The sequence below is a fragment of the Chinchilla lanigera genome, unplaced genomic scaffold, assembly GCF_000276665.1.
Source record: "Chinchilla lanigera isolate Chin_1 unplaced genomic scaffold, ChiLan1.0 scaffold00023, whole genome shotgun sequence".
In the NCBI taxonomy this organism is placed as follows: Eukaryota; Metazoa; Chordata; class Mammalia; order Rodentia; family Chinchillidae; genus Chinchilla; species Chinchilla lanigera.
This window is the reverse complement of record NW_004955424.1, coordinates 11,447,781-11,463,078: the sequence shown is the minus strand read 5'-3', so window position 1 is coordinate 11,463,078 and position 15,298 is coordinate 11,447,781. Positions and strand designations below refer to the sequence as shown.

The following is a 15,298-nucleotide window of genomic DNA, read 5'->3' as shown; positions in this document are numbered from 1 at the left end:
TTGCCATAAAGAAAGATAAGCTTGAAGAATTCATAAATAATTGGATGCAACTGGACAACATAATGTGAAGTCAGATACACAAGCTAAAAAATCACAAGATTTCTCTTATAAGAGAAAAAACATATATATGCAAATCAGGAGCAAAATGCAAGATAGATAAATAGAAAGTGAGGAAAGGTTCAGGTGGTTTCCCAAATATACACTAATGTATTTCATTTACAGTACTAGTTTCTCCTAGTTCTTAGGAAAGGAAGTTTTGTGCTAATATCTGTTTGTTTACTTTTTGTAAGAGAAAATCTTTTTTGTTCATGTCTTGAACAAAACTCCGAGTAACTGCTTCAAACATAACAATAAACAGTGTGTTGGCTCTTGCTGTTCTCATATATTGTGTTATGAAACTTTGCTTTATTTTTTCATAAAAGGATAAAAGAATGAAGTTGCACTTCTCTCTTACACTACTCACAAAAATTACCTCAATATGGACTGAAGACTTAAATGTAAGACCCAAAGCCATAAACCTCCTTGACATTAGTCCTAGCAATGCTTTTTTTTATATTACACATAAAGGACAGGCACCAAAGGAAAAAAAAAGTACTACACCAAATTAAAAAGCTTTTACCTAGCAAAGGTAACAATCAACAAAATTATTCCCACAGAATAAGAGAAAACAGTTGTAAACCATATATCTCATATGTAGTTAATATTCAAAATATGTAAAGAACTCATACAACTTAATAGTAAAACCACAAATAATCTGATTTTAAAATGGCAATAGACATTTTATTCTTAATTCACATTTTAGTCTTAATAGATATCTTATTCCAAAAAAAGTCATACGAAGAGCCAACGGGTATATGAAAACCTGCTCAACATCATTGATCATCGCTACAAATAAAAACCACAAGATATTAGCATGATAATTAGAGTAATGACACTGTATTGTGTATTTGAAATTTTCTAAGAGAGATCTAATGTGCTCTTACCACACACACACACAAAAAGAACATCTATGTGAGGGGAGAAATGTGTTAATTAACTTGATTATAATCGTTTCACAATTTAGACATCCATCAAATCATCGCAATTTGCACCCTAAATATCCACAATTCATACTTGTCAATAATTATATGTTAGTACACCTAGAAAAAAGGTATATAAAATTTCCCTTTCTTTACTTTGTCCAGCCACCCTCTTTAGCTGATCTTCACATATCACTATCACTCACAGGTATCACATGTTCCGGGAAGGCTGTGCTCTGCCCCCTGCCCACTGCCGCCACTCACTGCCTGGGCCTATGTATACCTCTTGCTGCTCCTCCCATAATTCCCTGTGCAGGCCCCCATCACTGCACCTCACACGAATTTATGCTTATCTGTTTGTGGGTCCGTCTTCCCCAGCGGCGAGCAGTATCCTCCTAGGGGCTCTACGGTGATCCAAGGTACAATTCTGAGGCAAGCAGTTGGTTTCCATTCATAGGGCATGGAGTCACCTCGAGAAAGACCCAGAGGCCTGGACTGGTCTCTTTCCTACCCTTGCCCTGTTGGAGGATTGAGGGCCAGAAGTTGCCCAGGTCTTTACTATTGTGGGGATTTCACAAGATTCTGCAGGTTTGTATGTGATTCACAAAAGCCTCAAATATCTTTAGGACAGTAGGATCTTTAACCAGATGTACTGTGGAATCTAATAGAAAATCTAATAGAAAATTGAATCTAATAGAAAAAAATATAGACATGCAAGCCTATACCATAGGTAACCTGTCAGACAGATGGCCGCATATTCCAAAACCATCCTGGTGGGTAGGAACCCCAGAGCATTCAGTGGTCCACCTGGGTACTCATCATTAATTAGTTCTGAAAGGTTCAACAAGTACCAAAAACAATGAATACCAAACTATTGTTGTGGCTGGAAAGGGTAGTGAGTCACAAGGTAATCGACACTGTCAGTTCTAGCTTGTGTGTCCAGTACCAAACAAACAATGAATACTGTGAAAAAAAATGTTGGAGTCAAAATGCAGTAAGTACCAAATTCAATGAGTCTCAAAGCAGTCGAGTACCGAAGTGCGACTGCACATTAAAGGTGACTTTGTGGATCTCTCTAAAAGCAATAAAAGTGAGTTACCCGGCATTTGGTTCAACTTTATAGCTATCACCACTGATACTATACTTTAGTGAACAGAATTATAACAAACTCTCATTGGCAGAGTGCTCTCACAGGTACAAAGCCTTCCTCACACATTGCCTTGTGGGATCCTTGCCAGTACTCTCCTCTCAATCCTTCATCTACAAAGAATGCCTGATACTCAAGCCTGGCCATATCCACCCCTCCAACCCAGACCCCCACATTCTGCAGGATACCCCCTCTCCTCCAAAGTGAGAGTTCCCACCTGGACTATATGTTCAGGCCAACTAGAATACTTGCCCAGACTGTCTGGACAAATTAATAGAAAAGATAGGACAGCTGGGCATAGTGGTGCATGTCTGTAATTCTAGCACTTGGGAGGCTGAGGCAGGAGGAGAGCCAAGTGTTCAAGGCCAGCCTGGGCTACATAAAAGAGTTTAAGGCTAGTCTGCACCAAATAGTGAGGCTCTGCCCCCACAAAAAAGAAAGAGAAAGAAAGAAAGAAAGAAAGAAAGAAAGAAAGAAAGAAAGAAAGAAAGAAAGAAAGAAAGAGGGAAGGAGGGAGGATGGGAGGGAGGGAGGGAAGAAGGAAGGTAGGAAGGAAGGAAGGAAGGAAGGGAGGAAGGAAGGAAGGAAAGAAGGATAGAAGGGAGGAAGGAAGGAAGGAAGGAAGGAAGGAAGGAAGGAAGAAAAGATAGGACACTCAGAGAGGAAAAACATACCTGGTCAAGAAAAAAAATATGTGGAGGTAGGGTGGGGAATCAGGTAATTATCCAGAAGGTGCAAGTTCAATTATTCTGGCACTGTTTTATTTTCCCTTCAATGGGGCACTGGCTATATGATATTGTAGAGGGGAGTTTATACCTGCGTCAACATCTGACACTTGTTCTGCTTGGAAGAAATACATGGCTGAGCGTTGAGCCTTCTGCCACCCCATGGAGGATGACAAGAATCGAATCAGCCCCCATGGCCCGCAGAAACATCACTGTGGCGGTTGGCCTTATTAGCAGGCGTTGCGACTCCCTGACACCAGCATGTCTGGAGCTGGGGTTTGGGGTGTATTCTGAGAGGTCAGTCAATTCTACTTGAATTTTTAAATTTTGTGTTTCTGTTTTGATGATAATCTTTAAAAGATTTCTTTTATTAAATATAAAGGTAAAACTTTGTTTTGGTGATAATTCATAACTGGAAGATGCCTTTCATGGAATAAAAATTATGGTTAGTTAAGGTATTGTTTCTCAAACTAAGGTATGTGGTTCCCTGGTGCTTTACAAATATGTGCCCATTTTTATGGATAACAGTAAGATTTGTTTTCTCTTTAAAATGGGTCCTTACCTTACTCCAGACTGGTAGGCATGGCCTGAAATTTCCTCTCCTCTCAGGCTTTCCCTGGCCCATAACCATGCCAGGGACAAGTCAGTAATACACATGATATGCGTAGCCATGAAAACAACATACCTGGCAGTGAGGCTGAAGTTCCAACTTGATTGGCTTTGGAATCCGCCCCTAGGGATTGGTGAAGCACAGTTCCAGGTGTGCCTGGGTAGATGATGGCGGCATAGCTTTGGGGTCTATATCTGCTCCCTCGTTTGTTCTACTCTATACTCTTTCCTAGCCTGTCATGAACTGAGCAGCTTTGCTCCACCGTGGCCTCCCACCATGATGTCTCTGTCTTCTATCCAACTGATCATGGACTGAAACCATGGGCAAACTGAACCTCTCCTCCTTTAAATTGTGGATGTTGGGTATCATCCCTCAGCACAAGAAAGCTGACTGATAGAGCAGTACCCCATGTACCACTATTCCAAAGGAATCTATATTCTCTCTCCTTTGATTTTTATGTTAAAACCCATGTCCTCTCAAGTGAACCAAAAGCCACCAAAGCAGCCAAAAAGCCACTGTACACAGCCACTTCTGGAATGTGTCATGTCACCTCTGCCAGCCCCTTGGAGCACAGAGTATCAGCTCTAAAGTGCTTTCCTCTTTGTTCAGAAGGAACCTGGCATACTTGAACCTCGGTGGGCAGCCTCATCCCTGAACGTCAGGGAAGCAGTAGGGTGAGACCTTGTCAGTATGTGTGAGGCCTCCAGAACTCACATGGGGAGCAGGTCTTCCACCAGGCTTGCTTTCTTCTTGGTCCCTAATGTCCTATTCGTGCATGTGTGTGTGTGTTTTCACATGTGCAATACATGCATGTTTGTGTGTGTATATGTGTATATTTAGTCAGAGCTTATCTCCTATACCAGACTCCCAAAAATGACTCCCCATTATCCTATCTCTCACGGAGACACATTGATTCTGGAAAAACCACAGCCCCTGGTGGACTTGGCACTAGTGAGGGGGTTGTACATGGCTCTGGAGGGTTGGGGATGGCTCCTCTAAAGGTGACCTTTAGAAGGAGGTATATCAGGCTTCTTATTGGGACAATTAGATGCAGTCACTGATCTGATACTCTTGAAGGTGTTGATGGTAAAATAAACTCACTTTTGCCGTGCTTAAAATAGTAGAAATATACAATATAAATCAATTAAAAACTACTTTTTAGGCAAATTTCAAGTGTACTGAGAGTGAAATCATGCCCTCAGGAACATTAGTAAAGCCTAGAAAAATGAAGTATCACAGCTGTTCTTCACAGCTGTCCTCTAAGGATTCCAGTCCTTTTTATTCTTTTTGTTTTTTCTTCCAGTGTTGGAGTCTCACCCAAAGCCTTATGCATGTTTATTCCTCTTATGATTGATAATTTTCTTTCCATAGGAAGGAGGAAAACACTGACACCTAATTAACATACAAGTGATTTCTGCAGGAGTGGAGCAACGCCTGTGGAGTTCTGTTGTCTTAGGAAAAATCTCCTGAAGGGCCCTCCCCATCCAGGCTGACTAGATACTTTTGTCCCATTCCTATAAGCTCAAGGGAGGAGAGAAGGTGCAGGTATGCAACAAGGAATTCAGTTTACTGAGCACCATGCTTTTTGACAAACACATGAGGCAACAACCTCGTGTTTGCCACATGAGGGCCACCTCTTAGGGCAACAACCGTGTAGCCCTTAGGAATTTAGAAATAAGGAAAATAATTCTGAGAATTAAACTATAAAATCCACATAGAATGGGCCAGAGGGGAGATCTCAAATCAGCAGAGAGAGACAGCAGATTCAGGCTGGACTCCAGTGTCCAAAGAGCAGAGAGACTGGTCAGCAATGGCAGCCAACCAATGGCAGCAATGGGGCCAGAGAGGCAGGCTAAGCCATGTGGGGTGTTAGTCACCTTCTCCAGAGAATCTCCCTGGCCTGCCACACCTGCCTAAACTCGCCAGCATGATGGTTCCCCAGAACATGCTCCTCAAGGCACTCACGAGTCCTGCTGATAAGATCCATGTTCCTGTCCCTGTTGCTTGTTCCTCTCCCTGGGCTGGTCAGTTCCTGTTGTGGCTTGTCCGGTTGAAGACCCCAGTGGACTTTTTGCAGGCCTGAGAGATGCCCTTTCTGGTCACCTTTTCTCTGAGTATAACTGGGGACTGGAAGCCCGATATGGACGGAAGGGCAGTCTGTGGACACAACACATAGAGGGGAGAAGCAGAGTTACTAAACACTGGCATTTTTAAAAAGAATATTCACCAACAAAGAGATGGGCCCACAGAAGCAAAATGTGAGACATGAAGTGCCTAGACAGGGCTAAAACCCAAACGCTTGGGTTTGACAGAATTCCATTTCTTTTTAAATTTAATTTAACTTTATTTTAAAGAGAAAATAATAAAAACAAATTAATGAACACAAAGACACCCACAGAACACACATAAACCATAAAAAGGTACAGAATTTCAAACAAGGTGATAGGAAATGAACAATGGTTGTTGTATTACATGTTGTTATCTTCAGACTGGTTACTCAGATAAACAAATATAGGCATGTAAGATTGATCAAGCAATTAAACACTAACTGTTCCTTTCAATAACAGAATTCCATTTCTGAACCAACTCAGTCGTTGCTGGAAGGGAAACTGCCTTAGCTACCTTCACGTTGCTGAGACACAATGCCGAACACCACAACTGTAAGGAGAAAAGGTTTATTTTGGCTCACAGTTTGCAGAGGGTTTAGTCCATAGTCGTCTGTCTCCAAGGCAGGGCAGCATGGTAGAGGGGCACAGCAGAAGAGAAACAGCTCAGGGCATGGCAGTAGGAAGTAAAGAGAGATCAACGAAGGAGGGAAGGAGATACACCCTTCCAGGCCACACCTCCAGGGATCCAGCTCCTCCAACCAGGTTTCACCTACCAGCATCACAGTTAGTTATAAACTCATCAGTGGACTAACCTGCACTGATGAGTATGATCACCTTGCCAAAGCCCCACCGTATGAGCGTATGAGGGTTTGGAGGGATATCTAGATAACCATAACATTCTGCCCCTGGCTCTCCAAAGACTCATGGGCATCCCTTTATGCAAAACGCCATTAGTCCATCTGTAAGCATTGCCAAAGTCATAACAGTTTTAGCATTGCTGAAAGGTTCAACCCCAAAGCTCCTCTGAGATTTAAGGTAAACTGTTAGCTGTGAGCCCCACAAAATTCAAACAAAAGTTAAATACTGCTGACATACAAAGGCATAGGGTAAACATTTTCATTCCAAAAGGAAGGAATAAAGTGATAGAAAGCAAACAGACCCCCCAACAGAACAAACATTAAATCCTGTAGTTCCATGCCCAGCACCTAGGACAATCCATAGTGAGAAGCAAGCTCCAAAGGACTCAGGCAGCCCCATTCCTATGGTGCCGTCATTGGCTGTAGATCTCATGGCTTCTCTCTTGGGCTGGCTTTGCCCACTCCTTGCAGCTTTCCTCAAACATTCCATATTTCCATTTTTTCCAGCATTCTGGGGTCTCCACTTCACTTTCAGCTTCACTCTCACAGCTTCATGCACTACCTTCTCAAGGATACACTGGCTAGCATCCCAGGCCTTCTGAAATCTGGGTAGAAGTCTCCATGATCCCACAATTCTTTCATTTTGCATGCAGGTAAAAACAGCACCACACCAAGGTCTGCCACCAGCATGAGCAGTAGCCAAGTTCTTTTGCATTTTGCTCATGGCTGCAGAGGCAGAAGCATCCAAGGACCTGGCTGGCTAAGCATAGTAAACTGAATCCTGCAGAATTAATTCCCATTCCCTAGGCTGCTGCCATTCTAGAACATAATGCCCCAGGGCTCTTTACTCAAAGCAAAGTTTTTTACTTTTGCAACTTTGAGCCTTCAAAGGGTGGAGCCATGATGGTGCCTCATATCCCCTTATGTCATTTTTCCTATTGTCCTGTTCCAAAGTACTTAGCTCCTTTTCAGTACTAATTTTTTTATCAGTGAAGTTCTCCCTCTGCTCCATCTTTGCAGGCCCCAACGATACCAGGAGCTTCCTTTCTGGCCAAACTCAAAACTTTTTAAATAATTCTTCAGGGTTGTTTCTTCTATATTCTCAGTGTAGAATTACCTAAAAGCCACCAACAGTATCCATGAAATGGCCTGAATGTTGGGCTGCTGTGAAATTTCTTCTGATAGGTTAATTAGTCTGCTATTCTAATCTCAGGCTCCTGCAAAGACTCTGGACATGAGCAAAATGCAGACAAATTTTCTGCCAGAACAAAACATGCATGGTCTGAAGTCCAACTAATATAGATAGTACAACTGGGCCTGAAGAACTACTCTCCTTCATTCACCTGATCCTGGGCAACATCCCAAGGTCAACCTCTCACCTTTGTCCTAAGGCTTTTACTACCTAGAAGCAGAGATAAGGAAAAAAAAAAAAAAAAAGAGAGACCACTGAGGCTGCCCTGGAAAATTCCAAAATCTCAAACCATGATGCATGTGTGCCAGACCTGCCAACATAACCTGTAATAACCTTTCTTCACTGGGAACTCACTGAAAGTTCATGTAGATGGATCACATCACAAACATCCAATCATACCAGAGTAAACTATGGGAAAGGACATGTACAATAGTTACAGCTGACATGACTCAACACCCTGTCTATCATGTTGTCAATCCCATGCTCTAGAAGACCCAAGGGGAGGTCCCTTAGATCCAGTGTAATATTTTAATTCCCTAACCCCAAAGCATTTGGTGCTCATGCCATTTTCCTTTCCACTGTGAGCCCACTCACTCTGAGCATACTATTGCCAAATTAAACTTCGCTACTCTTTCCTTCCCACCCTGTGTTACATCCAATTCTTTGTTTGTCATGCACAAGAACCTAGAAACCCATCCAGGACCCCATCACCCATGGTAACAGAAACCTCCTGAGCCTAGTCTTTACCAGCTTCATTACTCTCAGCATTCTAGTTTTCTGAGCCCCAACCAGAATCTCCCATTAGATTTGGTATACAGCATTCTAGGGCTGCTTCTCCAGCCAGCATCTCTAAAACTTTCCAAACTCCTTCTACAAGCCATTTCTAAAGGCCTCTGAACCACAAGGTCAGGTAGTCACAGCAATGCCCCCAGATATCCCAGGTGCTGTAGTTAGAATACTATTTGAATGAGCCAAGTTCCTATCTCCGTATTCTTGCTTTTCCCCAGCAATGATGATCAAATATGGCTTTCACACATGGTCCAGGAGTGAGTGCCTCAGTAACAAGATGTAGTCCAAAATACTAAGCTCTTTCAGCTGGCTCCTTCAATTAGCAATATGCATGTAAGTTTTATTCATGTGTTTTCATGATTTAATAGCTCATTTATTTTTATCCCTGAATAATATTCCATTGTATGGATGTATCGTAGTTTGTTTATTCACTCTTCTATTCCAGGACATTTTGGTGGCTTCCAGTTTCTGGTGATTACCAGTAAAGTAGCTATAAAGACTTCTGGCAGACTTCTACATAGATATAATTTTTTAACACAGCTGGGTAAGTATCTAGAAACATGACTGGTGGTTCATATAGTCTGACTCTGTTTAACTTTGTAAGACATTACATCATTCGCATTCCCATCAGCCAAAGAACATTCCTATTGCTCTGTGTCCTCATCAGCATTTGGTATTCTCAGGGTTGTTTGTTTATTTGTTTGTTAGTTTAAAGTTTAGCCATTCTAACAAATGTGTAGTGTTTATGTTTTAATTTGCAACTTCCTAATGACATGTAACATTGAACACATTTTTTGTGAGTGATCAATTGATATTTAATTATTTATTGAGATAGGGTCTCTATGTAGTTGAGGCTGGCCTTGAACTTACTATGTAGCCCATGCTGACTTTGAACTTGCAGTGATCCTCTTGCTTCACCCTCTTGAGTGCTGGGATTATTTTATTTGTGTTTTGATAGTACGTGTTTACAGTACGTGATGTTTACATTCCTTGTAGGGAGTTTGAGCATTTTTTCATATGTTTACTTGCTGTGTGTCTATCTTCTGTGGTGTCTGCTCATTTTGCCTGTTTTAAAATTGTGTTATTTGCTTATTTTTGAGTTTTAAGAGTTCTTTGTGCTGTAATCCCAGCATTCCAGAGGCTGATGCAGGAGGATCATTGTGAGTCTGAGATCAGCCTGGGCTACAAAGTGAGCTCAAGGCCAGCCTGAACTACATAGAAAACCCCTTCAAAAAAAAAAAAAAAAAAAAAAAAAAAAAGGAGTTCTTTGTAAGAAAAAAAAGAATTCTTTGTATATTTTGGAAATCAAGTTCTTTACCATATGTATCTTTTGCAGTATTTTCCAGTTTATGGCCTTTGATTTAACAGTATCTTTCACAGAGGAGAATTTCTCTATTTTAATTGAGTTTGACTTTGCAGGGTTTCCCTTCATGCACTGTGCTTTTAGTGTTGTCTCTGAAAACTCATCACCACACCTGAAGTTACTGTATTCAGATTTTCTCTTATGTTATGTTTTAGAAGTTTTATGGTTTTGCATTTTAGGTTTAAGATCCATTTTAAATTTATTTTTGTGATAAATTAAGGACTATGCATAGATTCATTTTTTTAAAAAGTAAGCTCTAGTCCCAATGCCAGTTGGATTTAATATTCAGCATGTGGATGGTTCAAGTTAGAGACTCAATACCAAAAATTATAAATCAAAGATATTGTTGATATAAATAGAATTGCAGGAGGTAGACCTCTAGCATGAGATTTTATGATTCTCTGGCTAGGGTTCAGGCTGTGTTTGCAATTTGCTGTAATAATGTCAGAGACTTAAACTTATTCTCATGTCCCTGTTATTGTATCCTCTGCTATTTTCAGGTGTCCTGGAAACTCCTTAAACAGCATCTTAGCTTTATAGCTCTTTCAGCTGTAACCCACGGTTACTGTACAGAAGCTCTGTTAAAGTGGTGGTAAAGTCAGGGGAGAGGAGCATTCTACAGTCCTGTGACAAGATTTCAATCTTTCAGCAAGACTATACCATGGGCTCTACCTTTCAAAAGGACTTTACCCTCACCTAGTTGAAACGGGAAAGCTAGAGAGGGTGGAGTTGGGAACTTCTTTCCTGCCAAGTTGTAGCAAGCCCTGATGAAGACTTTTCCTTGTTAGGTAGGTTTCTGCAGTGGATAATTCTCTGGGAATATTTCAAATGGCTACTTTCCCCCTCCTCCTGGCCCAACATGAGAAGGATTTCCACAGTCTTCACTAACGGAACTGGGTAGGGGTCCTAGTGGTACAATTCCCAGGGCTTCTAGGAGTTTTAAACTCTCGTCTAGCTAACACTCAGCCCTCAGTCATTTGTTGAAGTTACTTGGTAAGTATTCCTACCAGCCCCTGGCGCTGGCAGCGCTGCTTCAAATAAACTGGTCCGTATTCTCTGTATTTCCCTGTCTCTCTGATTACAGGTGGTGTTTCCCCTGTGGCCTTCATTCTTCGGTGCAGCTTAGAAAAGTTCTTGATTTTTTGTTGTTGTAAGGGTGGGACTGATGATTTTGAAGCTCTTTACATGTCACACTCGGAAGGGATTTTTTTTTCACATGATACTCTAGGTTTCGTAAATTTCTAGTATTTTAGCTTCAGGATTGAACTCAGGACCTTATGCATGCTAAGCAGGGACTCTGCCACTGGGTTACATCCTCGGCCACTATACTATATCTCTTAAGCAAGCTGTATTTATAGGTAAGTAATGGACACCAGCATTAAGTAGTTCTACTCCAAGGGCTTAGCATACTTGGGTTTTCCAATGTTAGGTTCCTGTTCTCCGTGCTTGGGACCAGGAAAGGAAATGAAAATCAGCAAGCACATCAGAAAAGTCTCTACACAGTGGACAGCTGCTGTAGCTTGTTCTTTACTTGCTCTGGGGCCACAGGTATCCTACCTCTCTGGAGCTCTGTGTCCTCATCTATAACCTGGGAATAAAAATCTTTATTGGCTTGGCAAGGTTTATGAGGCAATAGAATGGAATCATGAGTAGGAAAATGATTATGATCATTGTAATCACAAGTTTATGTACATAAGTTATGTACTTATTAAAGAACACAAGGAAATATTTTTCTTTCTGTTTCAGATCTAAACTTGTTTCATCTTCTCCTAGCTCCTATCATAATAATCAGAGCATGACTGTTCAGCTGGTGAACTGGGGGCGGTGGGCTTTGTACGTGTCCTCTTCCATGTACAAATTCTCCTTCCTGGCTACGCCAGATTGCTTCTCTCACTGTGAGCATCTTATACTGTTGGGCTCAGAACACATGCCAAACGCTGCTGTGAATTCCTCACTGCATTGCCGCTGATCCATCAACAGCTGCAGGGTGGCCCTGTACGGTCTGCAGCTCAACAAGCATCCAGCTGGAGAGCAAGGTACTTCCCTCCAAGTGACTGGGGTGATGATGGGGCGGAAGGTCCTCTGGTGTCTCTTCTTAAGTCCTGTGCCTGCTTCTTTGTAGAGTACAGGTGCTCCTCAACATAGGATGGAGTTACATGTAGATAAACCCATTGTAAATTGAAAATATCCTAAGTTGAAAATCTACTAAATACACTGCACCTTCCCAGCATCCTACCTAGAGAGCACCAGTGATTACCTGGCAGACAGGAAGCTGTGACTCTGGAGCCGCCCAGCATCACAAAAGAGTATTTCACAATGTATTGCTAGGTCAGGAAAGATGACCATTCAAAGCAGGGTTTTCTGCTGAATTCCTTTACTTTTGCACCATCCTAAAAAGAAAAAGTCAGGGGCCATCTGTAGGGGAGACTTGGGAGCCTCTGAGTCACTATTGGAGCAAAAACAAAACAAAACAAAACAAAAACCTCCCTCACTACCTTCTTGCACTGGTTCTGAGCTACCATTTTCAGAATCGGCAATGTGTTGATATTTGGTATGAATCACTGTTTGTGGATCTGGTAAAGTTAGGTGAATTTGTGTTGGGAAAGCCATGCCCTAATTTATAAGGTACAACTGCCAGTTTCCTGTCCCCTGCTCAATCCTGTGGTCCTTTTACTATAAACAAGCAAGTTAGGTAGAAGATAGCAGGATGCTAGGGAGGCAGTGGGCCCAAGGTAGAATCAGAATGACCACACCTACTTAAGCAGGAGCCTGAAGTCAAGAATTCAGAACCAGATGGACAATGAACTCCAGGATGTAACAGCAAGGTGACGGATGATCACTATATCAACATCTACTCCTACATATCTGAAAAATGCTTTTTTCCTTCTCATTTTGTTCTTTTAATAAACTGCTTAGATAAGATAGAGGCCAATAGGCACCTGCAGACATATGCTTGCTATGTGCCTCAATTTCTCAGCCCATTTCTAGTTTAAATAAACTTGTTTTGGTCCTATAGGCCCTTAGTTTGACTTGGAGTGGTGTGAACCCTGGTCATTTTTTAGTCTAAAAACTCCTAGACAAAGAGTCCCCATGGCAACCCACTTTCAGGTCCCCTCTCAATTATTGGGAGCTATTTCTCTCTTCTTAATGAACGTTCTTCCTGTCTACCTCCTCTGTCCTCACGTCTGATTTTGTGGGACTTGGACCCAGACTATGCCATTGCACTTTTAAGTCATGGTGAAGGCTGGCCTGTAGCAAGTCATGGAATGAGGCGAGCTCTGCAGTCTCCAGCTGGAAGCGCTGTTATACGGACCAACATCCAAGAACGCTCAGACCCTCCTGGGATCTACATCAAGTTCTCAGAATGTCTTTACCTTGATCCAGACATCTCCTCCTATACTTTGTGGGGTCCAGCTTTCCTACATGGGCCTTCTCCTCTTTCACCTTCATGACTACAAAGAAAAGATGAACATAGCTTCAAAATGTATGTAATGGAAAAGGGCAGGATTTCAAGAAGGAGTTGTCAAATCCATACTTACATTAGAAGACTTTAATACACATGAAAAAAATAAAGTAAAACAAGAATCTAAAAATGTATATGAAACATAACATAATAATATACTGTATATATTTCTAACAAACACAGAACATGTTTCTTCCACGATCAGATGAGATCAGATGTGTTCCGGTGGTATGGCCAGAGACATAAACGCTGAACATGTATTTTTCAGGTATGAATGGAACATTTACAAAAAGCATCCCTAGTACGCCATAGAAAGCCTCAGTAAATTTAATATACTTCTATAATGTGTGTACATGTATTAAAAATAATTTTTAATCATGGGTTTGGTAGGAAACCACAATGGAAATAATTATTTGGAATGCAACATCTATAGTCACTACATATGGAAGTTTGTGGAATACAGCATATTTGGAATAAGAAAAAAGGAAAGAACAGTTATGATTTTAATAAGTAGCTGGTGTTTCTTCTCTTAAGTGAGTTAATACAATTTTTTCCTTGCTGTTCAACGGCTAGCTAAAAGTTGTGACTATGTAACATTTATCATGTAGCTTCGTGCTATTATTTTCATCTTTCTCCACTATGGACCGGACACTGTTTTTCACAAAGTATATTCATTAAAATACATAAATTCAATTGCTTCATTCAAAGTTATAAGGAAGGAAGAAAGAGAGAGGATAAGCAAATGTGATAAGTGTTCAACTAAAGAGGCAGAAAAAGAACAAGAAATAAAACCATCAAAGAGTGGGACACTGTACGTATAAGAGATAAAAGCAGGAAAAAATGAAACAAAAACAATGAAGCATAAAGATGGTTAACAAATCCCAAGACAGTTATTTGGAAAGACCAACAAAAAGGCTAGCTATACAAAGTTAATCAAGAAGCCCGGAGAGGGCTGGGGATTTAGCTCAGCGGCAAAAGCGCCTGCCTGGCAAGCGCAAGGTCGTGAGTTCGGTTCTCGGTACCGGAGAAAAACAAACAAACAAACAAACAAACAAACAAAAAGAAGCCCGGAGAGGTGGTCACGCCTATAATTCCCGCTATCTGGAAGGCTGAGGAAAGAAAGTCACAAATTCAAGCCTAGACTGGGTAACTCGGTGACTTAAGAGAGATCCTGTGTGAAAATAAAAAATATAAAGACCTGGGGATGTAGCTCCGTGTAAAGGCCCTAAGCTCACTCCCTGATACAGGCAGGGGTGGGGATTAATCAAAAAGAAAGGAGAATACTCACAAGGAGACAACTTTGGAAATGAAAAAGGGCCTTAACTGTAAATATGATAACTTAAAATAACAAAAGAATGCCATGAAAAGCTTTATGCAAATAATGTTAAACTTAAACAATAATTGGTACTATTATGATGTGCCAGGCACTGCTTTAAGTAGTTTGCATGTATGACTTAATCTTCTCAGTAATGCTACAAGATAAATAACCTTATTATTACTTTTATTTGATTTTTACAGTTATAGAGTTGAAATTCACAGCCTCACAAATGATAGTTAAGTGCGCTACTACTGAGCTACATCCTCTGCCTTATTATTCTCATTTTAAAGAGGAAACTGAGGCACAGAAAGATTAATCACTGGCTAAGTGGAGAAGCACAGATTCAAATCCAGACAATCTGTTTTTATAACTATAGCTCTGAGCTATAAGTTTAATAAAGTGGCCAGAGATATAGCTCAAAGGCATAAGAGTTTGCCTGGCAAGCCTGAGGTCATAAGCTCAATTTCCTGTACCAAAAAAATAAAAAATAAAAAAACCAAAAACAAAAATAATAAGTTTAATAAAAAAGGTACTTTAGTGTAAAAATAATAAAAAAGGGAAAGTCAACTAATTAGAAAACCTGAGCTAACCAATAAATATTAATTATAGATAAAAAGGGTCATCATTTTTTCTACTTTTGTTATGCTTGAAAATTGTTCTGCAGTGAAAAATAAATAGGCCTCGGGAGGTAGCCCAGTGATAGAGTA

General features: G+C 40.9%; 1 protein-coding gene across 4 annotated transcripts in view; it reads right to left on the bottom strand.

Moving 5' to 3' along the window:
• Positions 1–15,298, bottom strand: part of Slc4a5 (solute carrier family 4 (sodium bicarbonate cotransporter), member 5) — a 111,122-nt gene that overhangs the window by 74,063 nt on the left and 21,761 nt on the right. For 3 of the 4 annotated variants that reach the window (XM_005385521.2, XM_005385522.2, XM_005385520.2), the window contains exons 2-3: positions 13,185–13,262; positions 5,467–5,658 (exon numbers count right to left, since the gene is read on the bottom strand). In XM_005385521.2, coding sequence (XP_005385578.1) covers positions 5,467–5,658; positions 13,185–13,260 — 268 coding nt within the window. In that variant the 5' untranslated portion in view covers positions 13,261–13,262. The remainder of the gene's footprint in view (positions 1–5,466; positions 5,659–13,184; positions 13,263–15,298) is intronic. The other variant, XM_013514621.1, reaches the window with a different exon arrangement.